Source organism: Tachypleus tridentatus, chromosome 10, assembly GCF_004210375.1.
Source record: "Tachypleus tridentatus isolate NWPU-2018 chromosome 10, ASM421037v1, whole genome shotgun sequence".
NCBI classification, from domain to species: Eukaryota; Metazoa; Arthropoda; class Merostomata; order Xiphosura; family Limulidae; genus Tachypleus; species Tachypleus tridentatus.
In genome coordinates this window covers 173,279,104-173,305,314 of record NC_134834.1, presented here as the reverse complement: position 1 = coordinate 173,305,314, position 26,211 = coordinate 173,279,104, and the positions used below count along the sequence as shown (strand labels likewise).

Below are 26,211 nucleotides of genomic sequence, written 5' to 3'. Positions count from 1 at the left end.
ATAAGGGGGCTCCCATTGGCTTTGCTTTTGAATTTTGGTTCTCCTTCTCTGGACCCAGTATTGGTAACTTGGTCTTCTTGCTTACCATGCTCTTGGTACTCTGAATATTGTAGCATATTTTTTCTTTTGTCTTGACACAATTCTGCCTAAGGAGTGTTTGCTTTCTCCTCAAGTGTTTTTGGTAGTTATGCTTCCTATTTGTTCCTCCTCTTCTATATTTTGGTACCAAACTTCTTTTTTGGTCTTCAGTTTCACATTCTTAGGTTTTAGTTGTGGGTATATTCAGCTAGGATTGGATCAATCCTTAATTTTATGCTTATTCTCCTGTTGTCCTTCTTTTTCTTCATGTTCTCTCCCTTATCAAAGCCACTCTGTGTTTGATCTTTTTTATTGTCATGTTCTAGCCTGCTTAACAATGGCTTCTAATCTTGAACCTCCTTTAATTGTCCTATCTTGTACTTCTCCCAGTTTTCTGATCCCATCTATGTCAATCTCAGTCCACCATATTTCATCCCACCATCACCACACTCTAGTTTCATGCATGGATTTTGTCCAGGCCTTGCTGAGATGATCTGGACTCTTTATGTGGTAGTCCCCCTTCTTTCTTGCTCAGTCAGCTCTTCTTTCATCGTTTCCCACAGGAAATGGTTTGTTTTTTTAGTTGTTCTTTTTGCTGTGATTTCTTACCTTCTAAACTAAGTTATTTCAACCTTTCAGATTTTTCACACTCCCATCATTCTGCCCTTTTTTGCTTCATCCATCCTGTATGTTTCCTCTAGTTAATTGGAATCTCTAGATGGTTTTTATGCCACTATCTTTCCTTCCATTAAACACTTGGGTGTTTGCTCTTTGTGCCACAACTCCTTCAAGATGTATTTCTTACTCCTTTTTGCATGTGGTCATCGTAAGTTTGGTATTTTTACTATCAATGATTCTAGCATCCACTATTACCATACATGTGTTCTGTTTCATCCAACTCATACTTTTTTTCAAGAAAACAGAGGCCATGCGAACGAGACATCATCTTCACTCCTACTTCCTTCCCCTTCCATCTTGTTTATGTTCCTGTTCCAATTTTAACTGACTCTTTTGTTCAGTATTGCTCTGCTCTGTTATGTCACTTCCATTGCTTCTTTCTATGGATCCAATTTCCATCATTTTATACCATGAAATGCTTCTTGTACCTGTAATTATTTTCCTGTCACCCTTATCAGATGTGAATGCCAGCTTATTAGTCTTGCTTATGCATCATTAGTTGAGGATTGTCTTTTCATTTTCCAAGTTTCCTCCCACCAGACACATCGCATTCATAGCCCAGTACCTGGATCATTTAGTCATTTCTTCCTTATCTGGCTACTGTCCTGATATATCTAAATATAAATCCACACCATACAGCCATATGAGTCTACAACTCTCTAAAAAGATGAGGTTTTTTATAAGATTGTTGAAAGTTTTCTCACAGTACCTTGTTTCATTAATGATGTTCATACCAACACATGGACAGTCATGGTTAAGCAGTGTTAGGATTGCTTCTCACCTCCAGTCCTACTTGAATAAACTGGGACTGACCTATTTTTCAAAATAGGATTTCATGATTACCCATTACAATGCTTATGGTGTCGTTTTTCTCCAGACTCTTCACCACATTGTCTGGAAGAGATATTATCAATGCTTCCTGGATTTGGACTGAATGAATCCACCACATACAGCTCACCCCTCTGACTTGCTGTGCCATATCTTAATGCTACCTGGACATTAGTTTCCAGATGTTCTGGTGTTGCATTAGGTTAGGACGAACCAACACAAGTCCTTGCACATGTGGTTGGTAGGGTTCTTCTTTGTACTGCAGACCAGATGACAAATCCCCAATGCTGCCTGGTATTGAACTTGAGTTGACCTACTAAATCTGTATGCCTTCTTCCTATCATAGTCCAGATGTTAGGTTTCCAGGGAGCCTGGTGTTAGTTGGATATTGAGTATGTCCACACATGCATTGCTTGGATTGTTGGAACTGAACTTTTTCCATTCTTCTTCCTGGTATTGAGGTGAAGATGCTTCCCGATTTTGGGCTGGAGTTGATCCAATAATCATCTGATATATCCAATTACCAATAGCACATGCATTTTGTATTTCCATTTTAGTGTCATATATTTTTACAATGGGTGGAGAGAGCATCTGGTATGGATGAGGTGTGATCTTCCATGAATGTGACCTTGTACATTAGGATATCACAATCCACAAGTTTTCTTTGGGCAACTTTTGAAGAGTGATCACCTCAGTAACTTCTGCATCAGTCCCTACACTCTTTCAGTGTGGGTTTAATCTATTATGTGGGATGATGTTAGATTTTGTATTGGAAGTATTAACATTTTCTAACATTAAATGTATTTCCAGTAGATACTTACCTGGTCTTATGGTTAACACCTTTTCTCCTCACTTTTAGTGTGTCTTTTGTGCATAATATTGAAATTTTGGCTATATTTTACTGCATAGAGCTGAACTAGGAGGGTATGTTATGATTCTATTGGAAAAGGGTTTAAATGTGGTTATATGCATGCTACAGTGCTAAACTGCAAGAAATTATGGAAAAACAGGTGGGAGCACCAAGACTTGTGGCAATTGAATATTGAACATGTAAAGAGGAACACAAGTCATGAAAAGTTATTATGTGAGAAAAGATATCTATCGGATATACAACTTACCACTTCACCTCTAAGACTTATTACCTATCAAACAACTGTAGTGGAGTTTCCTGCACTTGCCTTGAGCTTTGAAGAGACTCCAACCCATAAACATATTTGTGTATTTTATCAGCCCTTGGTGTAATCGTCAAAATGCCGTAGCTCTCCACCAATTCTAAAGTGACACAACCTCTATGGAAGTCATTTCCATGAGTACTGGCATATTTTTTTCTTGGCTTTTTTGAGTTTATAATTGACTTAATAAAGGCACATCTTACTTTTAATAATCCCTTGTTTTTACCTGTTCTTACAAACCACTTTAAGGGTTTTAATCCCTCCTTGTCTGGTCTCTGTTTCCAGTTGGGACCTTTGTGTGGTTCCTTGAGCTTTTGCTCTCCTGCTCTTTGCAGTTTTATACTAGACAGCAAAATATTTTCTTTTGGAGAAAATTCAAGTGATTTGGAGTAATTGGATAGTGCTGGTTTCAAAAGTGTAGTGTGAATTTGTCTATCATCTATAAATTTAGAGAGCCCTGATGATTATTTTCAAACAGTACTCAATCCAAAAGAACTTACTGCCAGGAAATCATTGAAGTGGTTGTCAAAAAGTCTTTAAAAAACTATGTTGTGATGATTTGATGACATGCTTGAGAACTACAGAAAATTTGGGTGTGAAATGTAACTAAAGTTCTTACACTCCTGTTTAGATTTCTTTTCACATGATATAGGTGTTGTGACTGATGAACATGGTGAGTACTTCACCAAGATATTTTTACAATGGAACAGTGATATCAAGGATGATGGAATCCTGTGATAATGGGAATTTACTCTCTGTTTTTACAGTATAAAACTAAGAACTTGTACAAAAGATGAAATAAGGTAAGCAGATATCCTGTAAAAACAACAACAAAATACCATGGTAAAAGTTTTGAACATAACCCTAAATATATTTTTGGAATGTAACTTTATTATACTCATTACGTTTTTTAAAGTGGTGTTGCATTTATGTATTGTTTTTAAACATTCTCAAAAGCAATTAAAATAATTTCTTTTCATTGTACTTGTAAGAATATTTTGAATATTTCTATCATAACTCAAAAACTAGAGGTCATTAGTAATTAACAGCATAATGTTTAAAATCAGTTCTGTCAAATTATCCAGAAAGAGTTGGATTTTTTCTAGTTGTAGAAAAAAAAGTGTTGTTGTTGCCTGGTGTTATGTCTCAGACTACATTTTCTCCTCCTTTTAATTGTAAACATCATTCTTCAGGTTCATGTACCCTGGATACCTCCATTGTTTTTTTATCATAGAGTCCAGCTTATGTCATTTCAAGACTGCTCCTTTCTTCTGCTGATCTGGATTGGCCAGTACAATGACTTAATATTCTATTTCCATTTCTTTTTTTTCTTTTCTTTTTTTTTTGTGGAAACCACTTTGTCCATTATCACTGTGGCAGACCTCCTCTCATTAGGATTTGTTTCTTTACACTTTAACCTGCTGAGCTCACCACAGCTCAGTTGTCTTGCATGACCTTCTTTGAGCGAGTCTAGCCTACCATATTTGGCATATGATAGCCTCTCTTGCCTCATTTTTGTCATCTGACCTTTGGAAGACATTTTGCATGTTGGTGTGTAGACTATACCTAACATATTCATCTCATGTTACTTGTACCATTTAGTCTTTCGTATGTACCTGATTTTCTTATTCTTCCAGTCTACACAGAATCTATACTGTGGCGAGTTTTGCCTATTGTTTTTTTCTTATCATTTTCATGTTATTCTTACATTTAATGACATCTTGATATCTTTTCCATGGCTTTTGTATTTATTTGAACTAATTGCAAGTTTTTAACTAAAATAAAGAACAAGAAATAAGTAAATAACACAAAGAAATAAAAACCCAAATCAAAAAGGGGAAGCTAAAACTCACCCAATCAAGGATGAACTTAAGAACTACAGTTTATATTCTTATACTTACTGCCATTGAAATTTTCCAGGTAGTCATCATTGCCCCCATAAGGAACACTTACCTGAAATCTGCACCAAACAGTAAACAATGGAAAGCATTACACACACCCATTCTGACTCAGTGCTTACTGTTTTAATAGGATTTTCTACAAGATTCCTTTGGTAGTATATCTTCTACTATTATCATGGCCATTTCTGCACCTTTTACAAAGCAAAAAAATGCAAAGTATGATTTTGCCCTTACACTTGGGTCATGCTTGACGTCTTTAATCATAGTAACCCATTATATTGACTTTTGGTGGGAATTCAATTCCAGATTATTGTGCTTCTGATGATAGAGGTGCACTCTCACGCTTTGTTTACTATCTTCAATTAATGTTCTTTCATCTTTGTTGTGGAACACAAAAGAACCCTTAACTTCAATAGTTCCAAGACTCGAGGGATGTACCTGTGGAAAGTTTTATCTGCAAGTGATGCTTTTGTCCCATTAATAGACTGGCTGGATTCATTTCTCATTTGGGATGCAGACGTGTGTTGTTCCCTAAATGTATAGTACAGTATATCCCAAGTACTTCCTGGATTTGCCTTGAGATTCAGGTGAGAACTCCCTCTCCCTTCCTCTGTTGTAACAATACCTTATATAAATATTTCACCAAGATGGAATATTTCAGAGCCTTAGCCACATTACTCACTAATATTCTATTCACCTTAATGACATCTTCCTAATGGTACATGATTTACCTGATATCCGTTACTGTAAATCCGTCAGTAATGTGCATGAAACATATCAATGATTAACCCTTTTGCAACAGGCTGTATATAATATACATGAGTTTGTATACACATTTTAAGTACTTATAATAGAACATTTGTAGTATGTGGATCTTCACAAAATGTGGTAGACTGTTAGTAAAGATTGCAAGTTTTTTTGTACACAAAAAATCAAATTTTTGATGAAGTATTTTTACTAAATATTTGTGAAAATATTGGGTCCAAATAGTAGTCCAAGTGTAAAGTGATTTTCATATTGTGAGTAAAACAAAAAACAACAACCTGTTTCTTGTCTACAGGGTGTTTGGAAAGTCACTGTGCACTTGTATATTTATTAACAGACATGCTTCAGTATAGAATACAGGAGGTAAATATGAATGACAATTATAAACAATGTTGAAAGTGACCCCTGTTGGCATCAATACAGGCCTGAATCCTTTTTATTTTGTTTATAAACACTGCTATCAGTTGCTGACTTGAAATAGACTGAATAAAATATGATTACAAAACTGCACAGTGACTTTCTGAACACCCCGTACAAAACACAAATATTATTTGTGTAATCTCAACCTCTTAAATACATTTTAAATGTTTGTTTTCAGTAAGACTATTTTTTGTCTGTTATTTTTTCTACCCCAACTTGTCTCTCTCTGGTACAATGGTAAGTCTTCAGATTTACAATTCTAAAATTGAGGGTTTGATTCCCCTTGGTGGACACAGCAGATAGCTCGATGTGGCTTTGCTAACACACACAGACTAACTAACAAAGGAGGAATCTGCAAGTCTGACCAATCTTATAACCACTGTATAAAAAATATATGAAATAAATATAAATTATGCTTTATTTATTCTAGAATTCTTGCAGATTATAACACAAAAATACAAATGTTTAGCCTAATTAGTTTAAGTTTCATAATGTTATATATTTATTATTTTTATTATATTGACCTTCTAGTTGTGTCTGGCTAACACTTGAAAACTTGGATTGATGCAGCACTCATGCTACCTTATCTAATAATATAAAACTGACCTTTAGTCTTTACAATATGACCCTGTTTTGGCTGTTTTAGTAGACTAGTATTTTTGAAATATACTTTCATATTTTAATTATTATTTGTTATATATGTATGCATATTACTATTATTTAGAAATAAGTTATTAAATTTACTTTTCCTAAAATATAGAAAAGTAAATAAAGAAGTAAAGCAATGGTTTTCAAGTTAGGAACTTTGTACTCAGTTGTTGCTTGACATAGGTTGCTACACTCTTTAACATTCTGCATACAGAGGATATGAAATGAAACAATTTTTTAGGTTTTATATATACACAGTTGAAAAACCAAAAAAATAAATTAGTATATTGATACCATAGAATTCCAGTATAATTGATTAAGTTTTTAGTACCTAAGCTGTATTTAGGTCTAAATGTGAAATTTTGAGCATACTAAAGACACAACCTATCTCCTTGACATCTTTGTGTGAGAGAACAAGCTGGCTCTCTAAAACATTAAAATGGTTGAGAAAACCACTACTGGGACATGCTAAGCTGTCAATTGGTTATTCACATGTCATATTTAGAAGTATATATAAGGAATCTTTTCCAAAGGGTGATTAAGTTTGATTCAGTACATAAGCCGTATCTTATCAAACCGAAAAGATATGAAGTTCTTATTTTATTTTCTAACTTGTCAATACTGGTAATGTGAGTTCCTAATTCATACAAAACTATAGACTTAGTATTTTAACATCACAAACATCTAATCTGAACCAGTTCTACATTCAACATACCATGTGACTAACAAAAGTTGAGACTTGTGTGTGTTCTTTTAACATTTTGAATTAAGGAACTAACTAATGTATAACACTGAAATTTCAAGAATAATCTACAATTTGATACCAAACTTAGTGACACATGTTTGTAAAATTTTGAATGCAAGTCAACAAATGTGATGACATGACCTCTGATTTGTGACCTATTGCAATAGGGTTAAATAACCACAAGTTGGATGAAGAGTATTCCCTGCTTAATGATGTAATCTCCAGCCTCGTGGAAGTTACTTCCTATGGACTTTTCTTTTCTGCCCCTTGTCAAAAAGGAGATTATTCTGTAATTGGTCTATGCTGACTTCTCCATTTTTATGAGATTGTAGCTCCTGATAATACAGATGTAGGTCATAATTCTGAAATTAACACTTCACTGAAAATGTGTTTAAGAGAAATTTCTTCTCTGCACCTTCTTCCCCACTTCCAATACACTTTCTTTGTCTTGTTAAGAATGAACTTATGATCATGTGCTAGTGTTCAGTGCTCAACAGGATTATTTGGCATGGATGCTGTGTTGTCATCCTATTGGTTGAGAGCTAAAACATTTTGATGTTTAATTCATCAGCTGGTGCAATACGCATAGATACATAGTGTGGGAAATTGTTGAAGGCTTGTGATTCACACAGGAAATTCTACAGTGGTTGTATGTGAGGTGAAGGCTCTTAGTGTTGCAGAGAGGTAGGTATCTATTTGAAATATATTTTTAGGTAAGGATAATGTTAAATTTTATAATTTTCCCTTAAAATTAATGAATTGTGTTGTATTATGACTTCCTAAACTGTAATATCAGTATAATGATACTGTGGATGTCAATATTGTAAAAGCCTACATTTATCCTAGATGGTTATTTTTAAGCATTAACTTCAAATGAATTTTATGTTGTGTTCTTATTTTTAATGGCATTATTGTTGAAGCACCTTGACATTATAGAGAAATGTTTATGGAAAATGATGGAAAATCTGATAACAAATTTATTTCCTAATCAGGTACAAATTTAAAGCAAGATCAATAAACCCCAAGCTATTTACACAGCCAGTGTCAGGTATTAATAAGGTGGAGATAAAAAAATCCACTAAACCTGAAGGTTTTCAGCTACGGACTGAGACACGATACTACTTGAGGGAAAAAAATCGACCCCACATTGAAGAACCAAAATACGAGTTTCATGCCCGTCCTGTTCCAAGAAGAATATTGGAAGGAACAGTGGTAAATGCATCGTACTTTTTTCTGTAACTTTAATAATAACACAAGAAGTTTGAGATAATGTCTGTAAAGGAATATTAACTGAAAACAAGTGTTACACTCAGCTTCATTACATAAAAGTTATTAATCCATTTATTTTGTATGCTCATTGTAGTTTAACTCTTTTACATGTCACAAGGTTTTGTGATATAATTCAAAGTTTTCAAAGACTACTTTTTTTTTCATGGTCCACCAATAAATATACCATAAAAGAGTAGCTAATATTCCATATTTTATTGGTATATAAGTTTTATATTCTTACTTTTATAAGACAATATTAAAAGTATAAACAAATTCTGAATATTCCATAGTAGAAGAATTGTAACCTTTTGTTTTCTATAGGCATATCTTCTAAGTTATATACCACCCCTTTAAGAAGTACGAATTTATTATAAGTTACTTATTATAATACTGTCATTGCTAAATATAATTTTTGTAACTTTTAATCTTAATTCATTACAGAGCCATGAAATAGACAACCAGACCCCTCCAGTCATACCCACCTGTCACATTCTATCTTTCAGAAATTGACAGTGATTCTCTCTGATGTTCAATATTATATTATTTATAACTAACAGAAAGCCAAAGTTTTTATCTATCAAATGACATACTATGTTATTTTCTGTACATAGAAGTGCCAGTTGTACTTTGAGTTTATGCTTTATTCCCATGGGAGACACTGACAAATTTAGATTAATTTTTTAATGGCTTTTGTTGCATAATTAAAATATCCAATAAATGTTGTTATTCTGTGCTCTTTGGTGAATTATTAAATTAAATAAAAAGTTATGTAGTGTAGTACTACCATTAGTATACAAAAACGTAGGGTGTTATTGGCAGTAATAAAAAAAAATATTACTCTGATAAGTACTTTATTTTTTTATTTTTCACATGTATTCTTTATTTATTACAATTAAAGTAACTAAATTGTAAAAATAGAAAACTTATTAGGTTAGTTAAGGTTTGATTAGATGAAATAAATGATAATAATAAAAGGTACACTCCCAAACAGTTCATACATAATGTAATTTGATTGTATAATGTAAGCTGCAGGTTTTATAGGTGATATACAATTTATAATGGTCAATGAAATTTTAGTACAATAAATGTATATTATTGTGAGTTTAATGCTATTTAGTTCAAACAAATGTTGTTTCATGGTACAATCTGAAGTCATTCTAGAAAAGAAAAGAGTAATCATAGTGTTTTGTTTTATAGTTATGAGGTCAGTCAGATTCACCAGACTTGTAAGGAGCTAGGCTAAATAAAATAACATATCAAATATAAAGTTTTACTGAAAAAAAATTTGAAATTTATTTGGAAATTTTAGAGTTTATGCAAATGAAATGTGAGATTTTTGAGACAAAAGTATATTTAGTGTTAATGTAGAAGTGACTTTGCACCTGAACTAGTAAAAAATCAAACTATATTTATATCCACAGACAAATATGCAGTAAAAATACTAAATTAAAAAATCTGGGTTTTTGTGTACAAAAGATTTGTAATGTTTACTAAAAATCTGCCAAATTTTGTGAAGATACTTTCTGTATTAAAAGCTATTTCCAATAGCACAGTTGTATGTCTGTGGAATTGCAAAACTAGAATCTGGCTTTCAATACTTGTGATGGGCAAAGCACAGGCAGCCCATTGTGTTGCTTTGTGCATAACTTTAAAAAAAAAAAATGACAACTGCATTAACATTAGAGTATGGAAACTATAACAAGTACAAAATGGATATGAAATTGGTTGAATCAACCGATTTTCTAATGAGAGTTTAACTGTGGAAAAATATATAGCATTTGGTTACTTGATTTATCATTATCATTGAAATATGTTTTGAAGTTACCTTTTTGTAGTAATATGTATGAAGTTTTCACAACATAAACTGTATTCCTTAAAAATATTTTAATTTTTCCTTTTGTGTGTGAGCACCACATAAACTTTATTTCTATTTTGGAATATTAAAATTTTTGATAATGACCAATGTTATCATATATACATTTTGGTATCTCATTAGGAATATTGATATGTAATAACTGATTCTGAATTAGGTATGCATATATAATATTTGTTTGGTAATTAATGGTTTAAGTTGAAGTTGAGAAAAGATGAAATATATTTTATGGACTGTAACTGATGAAGAATTTACTAGTGGTTTGTTTGTAATTTATAGCCCCTTAGAATTTCATTTAATGGCTTACTTTAATAGCCCAGTTAGCAGCACCCACCATCCATACTAAAGGATTGACAGTTACCATTCAAATGCACTTATAGCTTAAAATTTCAGTATAACAATACACAGCATACCAGCTCCATATATCTAGAGCTTTATCACAGAATTTGGTATTGATAACATGAAAAAATTGGATCTTTAAAGCAATAACATTCTTCAACTATGAGAAACAAAAAATAGATTATTGGGAACAGCACTACTGTGCAACATCACCACTAGATGCTGTTGCTTCAGTCTGCACTCACCTTCAAGTAACATACTCATTAAATATTCATTGAGGTTGGTAAATTCTCAAAACAATAATGAAAACAATGTCACCACACATTTAGGTATGTGAATTAATGTCTACATAGAAACAGAAAAGTTTTTTTTTTTGATCCTGAAAAAATAATTGTTGGTGATGTAATGCACAAAGAATTGTTTCACACAGTTGTATTTCTGTGCAACTTTAGTTTTAGATAAATCATAATTGCTCATCCTTAATAAGATAAAAATATGCTAATAAATGTCAGGTTAAATCTTTTTCATATGCTGTAAAATAATAATAGCAGCCTGTTTATATGCAGATGAACCAAATGTTCCACTTTGAATAAATTAGTAGAGCTACTGTGCTTGACAAACTGGACATAGCAAGTTGATGGTTCTATGAAATTAGTATTCCATCGATAGCTCATCCCTCTTGTGGTATCTTGGATGGAGAATATTACTGACTATTGACATACAACCAATGACACATTAGACCTAATATGATGAGGGTATGGTTCCCAAGATATAATTGTTTGATTTATGTGTTTTTAAATAGCAGGTAATACATGATAATTTTATTTTTTCATAAAACAGACTGAATAATATTTTGCCAATACCCCAAAGCTTGCAAAACGGTCAAGAAACAATAAAATATTGCAAGCTGAGGTGTTTGTGGATATTATGAACTACTCTTTTAATGGTACATCAAATATGTCTGATGAAGAAAAAGTCTGTTTATTTGGTTATTCATGTACCATACTTTCATCACTACTTTTTAAAAAAAGATATTCAGAAATTAAAACTCTTCTTCTCTTTGTGTCTATAAATGAAACTTTGTGGATGAAACAAATTGGTATATGTATATAGTACCTGGATAGTTTCATAAGTGAGGTCAATTCCTGTTTCACTGATGCAGTTTTCATGGGATATTGTATGTCAGAAGTTTACTTGTCACATTTCAATATATTGACAGATGAGTTTGATTTGGAGAATTTAGTGTAGTTCTGAATAGTTGGACCTAATATGAATCTTGTGTTTTACATTAAATACACAATACTTTCCAAGCTGGCTTTATTGCTATTGTTTGATATCCAGAAGACATTTTACAAGCTTTCTTCTGCATATGGATTCATCTCCTTGATGGGAGGATATTTTTAACATGTTCTCAAGTTTTGTGCCCGTTATTGGATAGAAAATGTTACTGGAGTAACAAAAAATTTGGATATTTTTACCTGATGTAATGGTATTTATTTCAAAAAAAATTTAAAAAGGAAAATAATTTTTTCATTAAAAATGTCAATAATTGGAGATTACTGATGAGGTATGTTGTAAAGTACTTTTCCCTGCTCAACTGCATTTTTGTGGAAAATCACGATTTTGGTAATACTTGAAAAGTTTGGAGTCAAGGATAAACATTTATTTAATCATACAGTCTTTATTGGCTATTTAGCTGACAAAGTTCTCTCAGCACCATTAGAATAATAAAAAAAAAAACGTCAGTGAGAAGGTTATGTTTAGAATTGTGTACAAAGGAAATGTGTGGTTTAATTATTGAAGAAATTGCATTGTAAGTCTCATCAGATTGAGTTTGTAAAATTGTTTTCTTGAATACATCAGAAATGGTTAAGAAACAGAAGTCCATGGGAGTTTGAAAGGACTTTGTAACTTTAAGTTTAAATGTTTTTCCTTAAGAATGGAACCAAGATACTGTAATTACAGTAGTAAGGTGAAATTGGATATATATTTTGATGAACAACTGGAAAGAAATGAGAAATGCTTTGTACTATGATTTATGGTACAGCCGATCCTAGTACTGTTCGGTTGAAAAGCTTTTGAATAAAGCTTTTGACTGTTACAAATAGCAACATCTAAACATTGCAACGAATAATTCAAGATGATACAGCTAAAGTTATAAGTATAGTAATAATAGCAGATAAAGGATAACTTTTTATGCAAAATTTATGAATAAAAAGTGCAAGCAATACTTGCAGAGTCAGTGAAAGTTTGAAAGGCACTAGACAGACAAAGAGCCATAATCAGCACATCATAGAACTGAATGAGACAAAGAAAAGGCTTTGCAAGGACAGTTCAATTTCAGAAGGAAGTCTTCTTGACTGCAGATGAAACTGAAAAATCATCCATATGAAAGTGAATTCTCAAATGTAACTGTTTTAGGTCTTTGAAGGGAAAGAAAATTAAAGTCAAAGGAGTAAAGAGAAAAATACAGCAAACAAATTGATAAAAAATGCTCATTTTTGGACAATATCAGTAACGTTTTTTCTGTTGAAAAGTGCAAGTGATTTTAATTTACAATTTAAAATTGCTAATTAGAGCAAGAGAAGTTTGAGACTTTGCTCAATATTTTTCAAAACAATTAGGTTTACTTTGTAGTGATTGGAGGAAATTGTTTTGACCAGGCTATGCATTGGACACAGTTTCTTAACCTGTCATTTTCTTTTATGTTGGACTGATCCACCAATGTGTGGCCTATTTGATACTTGGACCATAACTGCTCATTTTCGTTTTATACCATTGTTACAAATCTTAGCGGAAGAACAATGTTAGACATGTATTTTGTAAGTTTATTCCTGATGGAATCTTTGGCAGTGATGACACTGTCTAAGTTGATTGTATTTTTACCTTTTGTGAGTCATTTATTGTTTTTTTAACTTGTATTTAGATTTTTACCTGGTTTTTGGACACTATTTAGCTTTACTCTTGTTTTTGTTTTACATTTTATTGTATATTACTTGTAGCAATTTTACTGGTTGTTTGGTGCACAGTGTGTATGATCTCTATATTGCAGGGTCTAAAAGGAAGAGAGGAATTTCAGCTTACCCTCCCAAAATCTCCTGCTTTAGTTTTAAAAGAAAGAGCTGCACTCTGGAAGAAAGGGGAAGATATTACTCATGAGGTTTTTATTTTATTTGTTTTAGAAATGCCATCACATTGGTTAATCAATATGTACTGATCAGTGTAAAATAGATTAAAGCATAAAAGTCAAACATAATTATTATTATTATTAGTCTATTTATGATAGCACAACTGAATGGATATTATTTAAAAAGTCCTCACTTTAGTTAACATACTGTTTTTGTTATTAAAAACTTGGGTGCACAATGCTTAAACATGGTCTTGAATGGGAAAAAAAAATAGTTTCTGATATGCAGTAGAACTCTTGTAGTTGTATGCCTAGAATGATTTACAACTAAATATCTACTAATGTATTAAGTTTTATGTATTATAACCTATGACTAAAGTAACTAGGAAGAAACGTGATCTCTGATTAGTCAGTGATTTTATTTATTTAAAAAAAAAGTTGCAAGTTTTTGTTGGTGTTTTCTTTTTCAGGAAGGAAGTCAGTCTTCATCAATGATCAAGTTGAATCCAGTACCATATAGTGGCATCCCTTTCCGACCTAAGCTTCAGAAGAAGGTCACACTTGCTGAGCCTTTCAGTTTTGAAGCAAGAGATAAGGAACGCTGGGCTCGAAAGGAAGAGAAAATTAAGGAGGAGCTGGAGAAGGAGAGGAAAGTGTGTTTAGAGATTTGTCCTTTTACCATATTTTACCTTATTTTCAGTATGCTTAAATACTGTGAATTTAACTTCAACTTTGAATACTTCTTTGATTCAAAGGGATTGGGTTCATGAAATAAACTATGTATGAAAGTATCATCTTATTGGTCCCCAGTTTTACTTGGTTTATTGAAACTGATAAATGTCAGTAACGTAATTATAGCATTTTCTGTTTCTTCAGTTAACATCAAATATTCATAACATACTTCGTGTCAGACTATGTTTATTGTGTATTAATGGAAAGGGAAACATAAAATTTGAACATTCTTATTGTGATGTCCTTAATTGTATTCATAATCATTACATTACTTTATATTTTTCATTACATTTATTTTGTAAAACTTTCTTCGTGCTGTAAAATAGCAAATGAACATAACAAGTGATGATGTTTTTACTCTATGTAGATATTAGATTGTAGTAGAGAATGCTACCTTATATTTTGTTTTGCAGATCCCAGAATTTAAAGCCCAACCATTTCCATCTTCTATTTCGTGTCATTTTCAACCCACTTTTAAAAAAGTTGTCACCAAGCCTGAACCATTCTCACTTTTGATAGATCAGCGAGGACAGGAACGAGCTGCAATATGGCAGAAAAAGGTAAAAACATTTGTGGTGCATGGGGGAGGGTACTGTAAACAGTTCATGTAGCCTGTAAACTTTTGCATACTGATTATTTGTTTAAAATATTATTCAAATTGCTTGGGTTTTAAGCCCTTTGATTTTTATACACAGAACATGTTAACAGAATGTGTTTGCATCAACATGTTTCTTAAATATCACCCAAGAATGGAATTTTTAGTATGCTTCATTAATAATATTAACATTTAAAAAGCAATAGGTTTCACATACCTTGCTTGGAATTTGCTTTAAGTAAATTGTAATTGTTCATGCTACATAATTTTTTTTAACATTATATGTTTGTACAGTTTGATGGTAACTGAAAAGATTTTGTTTAACAACCTTCACTGTTCCTTGCATCATGGTATTCTAATGTTTTCTTTACAGTAACAAAGACTGTTAGCTTTTAAATGATTTTGTTACATGCTGTTTTTAAATGTTGTTTGTGGTGGGTGATCTGATTTTAAAGGAGCCTGGCGTAGAAAGCTAAATCATCCACTTTTTTAATGCTCAGAAGATAGGTTTGATCATTTTGATTGATCATGTAATTCACATGAAACTCTGTATATTATAACTTTTAATGTTGTATATCTTCACCAAGTTTCACAAACTTTTAGTAAATATTACAAATTTTGTACATAAAAAAAAAAAAATTGTTTTTCATTTAAATGTCTTTATTAAAGATGTGAAACCTTTATTTATGAAACCTTTACTGAGTCACTCCAAGTTCAAGGTGGTTCTTAAAGCTTTCATCATAACTTAGAATCTTCTAAATGGATATCAAAAGTTTTTTTTCAATAAAACTATTTTATAACTGTATGTGAGGCCAGTCCATTTAACCAACCTTGTAATCACTAGAGCTATGGGTAATTAGAAAGTTAAAGGTGACATAATTTTAAACAAAGACCCAAACGTCAACAATACCCATATTAAGCCTTTAGCGATCCAATTTTGTCATTTCTTTGTTTTGTACTGTTTATATATTCCTCTGTATAGGTAAACCACTTGTACCCAATGAAGACAGAACCTTCTTCAAATATTATACATTTGTTTCAGTGTTTACTCTTTCAGCATGGTCTCTGTTCCTGGGACAGATATCAAAACCATTTTGTGCTTGTTACAGTTTTCATTCTCTGACTTTTAAATTAGTAAATGAATGTTTACAAAATCTGGCAGATTATCAGTAAATGTTGCAAGACTTTCATGTGCAAAATATCACTTTTTTTTTTTGTTTGTTAAGCAGTGTTTTTTTGTACCTTTTTTTTTCTTTTTTCATGTTGGACAGGCAATATGCAAAGTTATTTTCACTTTAAGATTAAAAATATTTTTATGCATTGGAAAGGTTTCAAATTTTACATGTGAAATCTTTATAATGTCCAGATAGTTATCAAACATTTAAGAAAAACTTTTATTAATTATTTTCACCATTGAATCTCTAAGTGTTCATTTGATTTGATTGATCTCATAACTGCCATAAAAAGTTAGGAAATAAATATAGATTTGTTCTAGAGTGACTAGAGACTAACTCAAAAACACAAATGTTTAGACTAAATAGCTTAAATCTCATAACATTTTACATATATATTTAAATTTATTCCAGTTGTTTCTGGCTGATATTACAAAAGTTGTATTGACAATATGTAGGTGCACTCATTATACAGTATTAATTAATATAGAATTTATCTTTAGTCTTTACAAAGTGACCTGTCTTGTGTGTGTTTCAGTGGACTAGTATTTTTTAAAATACAGTCATATTTAAATTATTGTACATTATATATATAGATTATTAGTATTTACCAATAAGTTCTAAAATTTAGTTTTTGTAAAACATAGAACAGTAAATAATAAGTAAAGCAAACAATTATCATTTGTAGTTGTGATCTTTTGTACTTCATTGCTGCTTGTTGTAGCTTGCTAAGCTTTAAGAAATTTTCCTCTTGAAGGATATGGAACAAAATATTTTTAAAGGTTTTATATACACTTTATTTATGTTTGAATAATCAAAAGAAAATTAACAAGTGGTTTTGTTTACAGACATCTCTGCAGAAATGAAAGTAGGAATTTTTGAAGTACATGATAACATATTTATACTTTCAAATATATTTTGTATAGTTCTATAGTTGTAATTTCACTACCCTCCACCCCTCCCCAGTTTGCAAAACATTGGTCTTGAGAGCAGACACATAGTGTTCTAGTGTCTGGAAAAAGCTAAGGCACATCAGTTTAGCATAGTAACATTTAACTATTTAAATAATGCCAATACTCTATTTGTTTAGAAATAATCAGTTATTAACTGAAGCTGTAGGTGGACTCTACTGTTTTCAGACAATCTGAAGAACTTTTTATGGAAAGCAATAGGCCAATCAAATAAAAAAACTGTTACCTAGTATTTCTTTTTGATAGTATATAGTAATGCTAAGACATTTGGTTTGGAACCTTCCTCATTTAAATCTGCACCTACTTATACAACATTATATAATATACATATTAATTATGGGAAGAAAAATGGAAGGAAGTGCCTGCACCCTCTTTTTTTCTCCCTAGATTTGTGACTGTTGTACAATATTAAGTAATGTGGTTATTGATTTATGAAAAAAAAAACAAGTGAGAGTCTGACCCTTGGACATTTCTTCTAGCTCCATAACATACTGTGTTAAAGTTCAGTTATTGATTACAGGAACAAAATTGTATGGGAGGGACATCTTGGCCTCTCTTCCAGATGTATATACAACATTAAAGATTGTCAGTTATAAATTAGGAATATAACAAAATATTTTAAAAAAAAATTTACATTTAAGGGAAATTTACATTTAAGCAGCCAGAGAGACAGTGAAATTTACATTTAAGGAAGCTGTTGTCAACCAACTGTCTTTCTTCCACTCATCAGTTATAAATTAGTAACAGTGACAGACAGTTTTGGTATTTCTTTAATAATAGAACAAGTAAATTTGGCGGTAATGAGAATCAAACACAAAATTGATTGGGCATCCTTTCTCTATCTGTCTATTATGTTGTCCTGTGCTCAACAACAAACATTATTCAGATTACTTAGATAGTTGGTATAATCTCAAATACAAATTTTCTTAGTTTATGACCTTGCTGCTCATAGATAATCACTTATACTGATTAAATTGCCCAAATCTAATAACTGTATAACAGAATGAAATTGTGAAATAAACTTAAATTACTTTTTTTCTTTTGAGAATGGCTGTTCAAAACTAATACTTTTTTTATGTTATGGTCGTTGTGATATATGTCTTTACCATGTTGAATAAGGCAAAAAGCAAGTTGTTGTAGCAACAAAGCTGCTTTATGTAAACAGTGTCAAGTTATAACATGGTCAGTCAAATTACAGTCATCAAAAGCTTGTGATGCCTGTATGCTATAACAAGTTTGTTTGTTTTTTTCATTTAAGTTTTCAACTTAACTTAGTAAGTTTCTAATTTTAACATTTTAGTTTTTAAAACCAAATATACATAAAAAAATAAAACTTCTATGCATTGTGCAGTTTTTTCTTGTTCTTAAGTATTGATGAAAGTTAATTCTTGTCTTTTGCATGGTTCTGGGTAGTATTTTATCTTATATTTATTTCTTTCAAATGTGCAATTTATAGCTAAATATTAACTTGCAAAAGAAATATTTTATAATATAACTGACTTCCTAACTAACCTTCAAGTGGGTTAGAATTATTACGTTAGCTGGTTGAGTGGCAAAGTATTCTTAACAACTAGCAATAATGAAATTATAAGTCAAATCATTTGAAAAGTATTATTAAAATTAACTACCTTTACAGGTGAGCTAATAAATTCTATGGATAATAAATATGAGGGTATGGCATGTGGGCTTTCTGTTTTATATCTCAATAAATTGTGAAGATTGGTGGCTATAACTTTACAATATATCTCAACAAACAATATGTCAAACTACTGTCATATAGGGGTAGACAGAAAATCCAAAATGGTTAATTCAGAAGGGAGAAGTATCATTTAATAAGTGAAAATTGTGAATTTATTTAAATATTTCCTTTTGTAAGTGAAAAGTTAAAATGTATAGTACTGAAATCGAGTTATAAGGTACATTATGATTAATGCCAAGGTTATTGACATCATTAATAATAAAATAGTTTAAAGTTTTAACGAAATGAAAATAGTTGTTGTGAGCACACTTTCACTTGTTAAGTATACTTGGACATCAAATTTTAAGAATTATGATGTAAAAAAAAAAATTTTAAGTCGAAAATATTTTTCTTGATAATTAACAAAAAGAAGTGAAGAAAAAGGTTGCAACTTTCATTCCAGCACATTGTTGAGAAGTCTCATCTGTAAACAGTGATTTATCATTTCTTTAAAACTCTCTCATTTAAAATATGAATTTACATTTGTTAAGAAACTAATTTCTTGATTCACACCTTGTATCTCACTTCATTTGCTTTCTCTATTAGTGTTTTTACTGCTACAACCTTTTGTTACCAACTGTTTATACAGTTACGACAAAGTGTAAGTACCCCTGCGTCCCAAGTAGTTTTTTGCTCATAACTTAAAAAGTATGATTAGGATAATAGACATATAATATAATATAAATATTATACTAACACACATCTACATAAATTTTTATGTAAATTAAACGACAAATAAACTGTTTATAAACAAATAACCAAAAATAGGAGGAGCAGAAAGTGTTTGTACAGTTCACAACATGTGAAAAAACTGATATTCCTTAAACATTTTGTTTAGTTTGGCGAATAAACTACATTATACTATTCCAGAACTAGACACTGGGTTCATAATTATTGGAATTTAGCCAGCAAAAAATGTACTTCTGGCAATTTAGCGCCATCTCCATCATTATCTGCTTGGTCATCATGGAGAACAGGAAACCACTGTCCAGTGATTTAAAAAACCGAATTATTGTAAAATACAAGTCTCGTGTGTCTCTTTCCGGTATTACTACACAACTTAATATGCAGAAATCTATTGTTCAAAGCATAATTGCCAAGTTTAAGCTTACAGGATCAACTGCTAACCTCCCTCATACCGGACCCCACTAAAATTCCAGAGAGAATCAAGAGGAAAGTTCTCAGAGAAGTTAGTAGGAACTCTCGTTTAACACGTAATGACATACAGAAACTGTTAAGGGAAACTGGGGTTGAAGTAAGCACCTCTACAGTTACGAACATGTTACGCTCTTCTGGGTTCAAAGTATGCCATCCTCGTAGAACTCCATATTTAAAGCCTGTTCATTTAGAAACACGATTGAGGTATGCAAGAAAGCATGTATATAAACCCTTTACCAATTGGAAGAGTATTCTTTGGTCAGACGAGACTAAAATCGAGCTTTTTGGCCACAATGATGTTCGCAATATTTTCCGTAAGAAGGGGAAACGAAATCTTCCAAAGAATACTGTCCTACAGTTACACACGGAGGTGGCTTGATCATGCTATGGGGTTTCTTCACCTCTTCTGGTGTAGGCAGTCTTCACCGCGTCAACCGAATCATGAAAAAAGAAGAGTACCTTGATATATTAGGAACTTATATTAAGAATGATGCTCAGAACTTGTAGCTTGGGAGTCGTTGGATCTTCCAGCATGACAATAACCCTAAGCACACATTGAAATATGTGCAATTGCAGAGGAACCATATAAGCGTTTTGGAGTGGCCATTGCAGTCACCTGATCTCAACTCAATTGAAAACGTTTGGCATGAGTTGAAAACCAAGGTTCATCAGCATCATCTGAAAAACTTGCAAGAGTTGGAGGCCTTCTGTAAAGAGGAATGGAAGAAAATACCAGTTGAGTACTGTCAAACGATCATGGAGGGCTATGAGGAGAGATTGCGCCAAGTAATTCACCTGAAAGGCTACACAACTGACCATTAAAGCAGAAGCACGAACACTTTCTGCCCCTCCTATGTTTGGTTATTTGTTTATAAACAGTTTATTTGTCATTCAGTTTACATAAAAATTTATGTAGATGTGTGTTTGTATAATATTTATAATATACCACATGTTTATTAGCCTAATCGTCATACTTTTTAAGTTATGAGCAAAAAACTACTTGGGAAGCAGGGGTATGAACACTTTGTCATAATTGTAATGTTACAGCATGTGGTTTGATCAATTATTAATAAGCTCAGCTTTGAGAATAGCTGAAGGCATCATTTAAATTGGAATGTTGGATAGAATAGATTATAAACTTCTTAGTCATTGTAGAATAAATGAAGTGATGTAAGGAGAAACTCAGTAGTTTGAGCTCTTACAAAGGAAGACAAAGGAATCTAATAGGAAGTTTAGAAGAACAAACCTCAGATGTAGAAATTTTGTATGGTTACTTATGGTGTTTTTTTAATGTTTTTGCTCATAAAGTATACAAGATTAAAAGCTACAGAAACCTTCATATATGACAAGACATTTTTAGCATTTACAGTAGGTGTGATTAAATGCTCCAAAGAATCAAATCCTTGTTTGAAATGAATGAAAAACCTTTAGAGTTAGAGTTTTTATTCATTTATATCAAGACTTTCTGAACATGCATGTTTTTCTAACATCAAATTGTTTTGATAAATTTAATTGTTAATTAAGAAGAAGCTATACTGATCAAACATAAACTGATTTTGACCACAAGTATAGTTAGCAATGACCATTTTAAAAGATTAAGTTGTAGTGGGTTATAAATGAATCTTTGTGAGATTTTGCACTGTTTTTTTATTAAATGTAGTCATAAGTAGTGACCTGTTAGTTTAATTCTGTGTGTGACCAAGCTGTTAGCATTTCAGACTGGAGTGAAGGTTCCATGATTCACACCTTATTACTATATATATAAAATAGTAAGAGTTACTTTGGATGCAATATAAGACTGGTTTTATCTCATTGTTTGACAGTGGGTTGTGTTGACTATCTGAACCTTACTCAAATCTTTCACTTCAAAATTAGGGTAGACTGATGCAGATGATCCTTTTGTAGCCCTGCACAAATTATACAAGGAATGCACAACTAGCAAAACAAAATATCAATAGAAAAATATGTGAATGAATATAAATTAAGTTAAAAATTGACAACATATGTACATTAACTTTCAAATTAATAATTAAAAAAAAATAAATTCTTAGATCAAAGGAAGTATTCTATTTATTTCTAATTTTCATAAAAATTTAACAATTTTGAAAATGATAGATGTATATAATTAAATTGCATGAATTTACTAAAGGCCGAAAGGAGATACCGTTTAAGTTATTAGCAGTTTAAATGCAACTTAGTTAAGTATTTCTGCTCTGAGAAGTAATTGGACAGATAATGCAAATTACTTTTGTTTGAAATCCAGGTGAAAAAAGAATATTGAGCTTATAACATTATGTTTTGCCAATTATGATGCTAATATTTCTACTGTACGACTTGAACAGAATCATTCACTTCAAATAAATTAAAATTACTGTAATAATTTGTATGAAGTCCTTATCTAATTATGATTTGTGTATAACAAAATTTTACTTTTAACAGGAAATATAATATTTACTACAAAAAGAAAATCCTCACTTTTTGGTTTCTGAATTTGTTGTTACAGCAATATGCTAATTATTGATTATTAGGATGTGTTTTGGTTCAAACTTTGTTTGAAATAAAATATTAAATTAACTTGTATATATGTATTAGTTGATAAATAAGTAGAAAAATGCAAAGGTGATAAAGTAAGACATTTAAAGAAAAGAGTCATCCTTAAAACATAGGGCAATAATTTACTACTTTGGTGATGTTTTGAATACAGAATACATTGATTTATGACCTCTAACAGGTGTTCTATGATTAGTGTAAATGCAAGTGTTACATCTGCTCCTCTGACAATTGTGCATACCAAAGTGAGTAGCAGATGATAGTTGTATATTGTTCAGAAGCTGACTGTGAACAAGTAAATCTTTTATGTTGGTGTCTCATTTAAAACAAAGTAGAAGTTTGTTAGGGACCATATGACCAATGGTATTGTCCTATGCTGTGTGAAAGTTGTTAAAAATATATATTTGTGTGTTGATTGGATTGAATATAAGGATAAGGGGAATGTTTTGATGATCAGTGCAAGTAGGAGTGTGTTGGTTGAAGTGAGGCTTGACACACACACACACACACACACACACACACAGTGGAAGTTTAGAATTGTCCACAGTGATTTTGTTCTCTAAAGTTCTAGTGTATGTATTAATAGATAACTTATCCTATTAATAATAAATATTTGAGTTGGACAATTTTAAGTGAATGAAATACTACATGAATGATGAAAAATGACTTAACATTTAACAAGATAACCACACACACAGACTGTTGTTTCTGCTTATTAACCAGAAATGAATGAAAAATAAAACAAATGGAGTATGGTAACTAATACTGGTTTTGAAAGTAATTTGTCAACTGTAGTCATACAGAAATTAGTTTTTCCAACATCATTGTAGATGGAAGAAGAATTGAAGAGACAAAGAGAAGCAGTAATATTTAAAGCAAGACCTGCAGGAGTACTACACAAGGAACCATTTGTGCCAGTGAAGGCAGAGAAAGCACCGTTTGGTGAGTTTAAAATGTAATACACTAAAACTGATAGTGTTGATAGATGAGGTTATTTAATTTTTGCTGCCTTCTTTTTTTTTTTTTTATTATTATTATAGATAAATGTGTGAGATTTATTTTTTGGTACAAAAACCTCACAGCTTAATATTTGATTAGTAACATCTGAAACTGGTAATATTTTAGGAGCTTGAAAGGAATAATCTTTCTTTATATTGGTAGAAATTTGTATTGCTTATAGCAACAAAAGTGTTAAACTGCACAAAACTGGTTAAATGAGAGAGGAGACTAGAAAGTATGTACTTCAGTTGTAACTGAAATGCCAGAAAGTTGAAAGTGCTAATGGTTACTGAAAATTATTAGAAAAAGAGAAAACTAGTAAATGAGTTTATATAATCTTTTATAAATTCTTTACAACATGGGTACATGTTGATTGAAGATGTCTAAATTGTTTGAAGTTTGAAGCACTTTGGTGTACTATTAAAATTCATAACTATTTAAAGTTGTTAAATGGATATTGATAGATAGTTATGTTTAAAGTTACAATCAACTATGTAAAATCTTCTATTTCATTCTTTTTCTGTTTTTATGTATCATAACAAGAATATTGTTTAGTTAATTAACTTAGTAATATTGTTTTAAGAAGTTTTTGTTAGATATTTCTTGTAAAGTATTTGTAAATTATGAAAGTATGATTTTAGAAAGGTGAAAAATCATTCCACAAAAATATATAATACGAAAATGCATTTTTGTTCTACACCATAGAGTGTGAAGAAATAAACTTACACACTGAGCAAAGAGCTGAAGAAAGAGAAAAATTTGAAGTGCAGAAGCATCAACGGGAAACAGAATTGGTTGTGAAACTTCAGGAAAAAAGAGAGCAGGAAGAAAAGGAAGAGAAGAAGGCTGTGGCTCGTATACGTGCTGAAGCAGTTCACAAAGCACGGCCTGTGAGACAGTTCAATCCAATTATTATCAGGCCTAGTGAGAAAAGTCTAACTACTCCTAAGTCGCCTGCTTTTGCCACAAAGTTAAGGGCACGTAATAACACCAGCATTCTACACTGAAGAGAAATTAAATATTTTCTAAATTAATCAGACCAAAACATTTTCTCTCATGGGTACTATTCACAGAAATTCTAATGGTGTCAAAGATTTTTGAATGACATCTAAGAATCAGAAGGTGTTGTTTATGTGTGGTACTATTAACAGCTTTGGTGTGTTTGCTGATTTAATGGAGGAAATTTACATACATGTCTTTATGTAGTATTTTTAAAACTGTTTAATGATTTACATCAGCATATCTGTTTATTTCTCCCATTATGTACAAATTTTTTTGAATGAAAATTGTCAGGTGATTTTCAAAGGAAACACCTATTGATAAAACAAAAGTCCACATTAGATTGGCAGACCTAAAAATAACTTAAGTACCAAATGACAAATATTTTTGTAGTTAGGTGTTGTATTTTTAAAGGAAATTTTATGTGGGAGGAAATTGAATGTTTTCTAATATCAGAACGTTTCACATGCCCCCCCCCCCCCACAACGAAATTAGTTGGTGGTATATTTATAGCTTCATGTTTAAATAAATAAATATAAATGTTCTATATTTTATGTATATGATTGATACAGTTCTAATAAAAACTTTTCCATAATAATGCTTTCTTTAGACCATGTGTGTAGACACTGAAGTGAACAGTCACATGATGAAAAGATTCATGTAAAAGGAAGAAGATGCGACTTATTTGAGATATTACTCTATGAATATTATGGCTTTTGTGTTTTAAATTAGAAGAAGCTCTCCGTTATTTTGTCAGTAATTGTTTGCATCTGTTGAGAAACTCTGAATTTCAGTTTGTCTCAAGTCTCTTGTACTTATCATTTGAAAGTGATTTTTTTCTTTCTAATATCCATTCTTGTTTGACTCGTATTATTTTTGTTCTTTGTTTTACATTGGTATTTGCTAGGAATTAAATATTGAATTTATTGGATTACATCTTCTAGTAGTTCATACTAGATGTTAGTAATAAATTAAACATATTCAGGACATTATCTTGTAATTCTGTCCATAGTTTCACTCAATACATATTATTGATAATTACTAATAAGACCTGTAAATGAAAAGTGTTAATTATCAAATTATTCAACTTAGGGAAAATTATAATTTTTGTGCATGTATGAAAATATTAAGACAGTAGCAGAAACTGAGGTAAATTGTGAAGATACTGTAATATTTGTATTTTCAGATTTTCATTAATAAATTGTTCTATGTGACTTTCCAGTTCTTTGAAAACTAAATAGAAAAGTACACATTTTAACAACATGAAACAATTATGAAAGATATCTTCCCACAATGAAAAACACCCCTTGTTCACTAACACTTGTACATAATTCTCATGTCATTAGTACTAATCTTGTTACAGAACCCATGTTATTCAGCTTTGGTTTTTATCTTTCTATCAAAAACATTACTTTTATACTAAACTTTTTTCATCAGATCCTTTAACACTAATT

The 26,211-nt window shown here is 31.3% G+C and overlaps 1 protein-coding gene across 1 annotated transcript in view; it reads left to right on the top strand.

The window, feature by feature from the left end:
* LOC143230934 (targeting protein for Xklp2-like) overlaps positions 1-25,971 on the top strand; it is a 63,221-nt gene extending 37,250 nt beyond the window's left edge. The window contains exons 9-14 of the mRNA XM_076465261.1: positions 8,228-8,447; positions 13,769-13,876; positions 14,314-14,496; positions 14,989-15,135; positions 23,590-23,701; positions 24,464-25,971. Of these exons, the coding sequence (XP_076321376.1) occupies positions 8,228-8,447; positions 13,769-13,876; positions 14,314-14,496; positions 14,989-15,135; positions 23,590-23,701; positions 24,464-24,765 (1,072 nt within the window). The 3' untranslated portion in view covers positions 24,766-25,971. The remainder of the gene's footprint in view (positions 1-8,227; positions 8,448-13,768; positions 13,877-14,313; positions 14,497-14,988; positions 15,136-23,589; positions 23,702-24,463) is intronic.
* Positions 25,972-26,211: the final 240 nt, after the last annotated feature.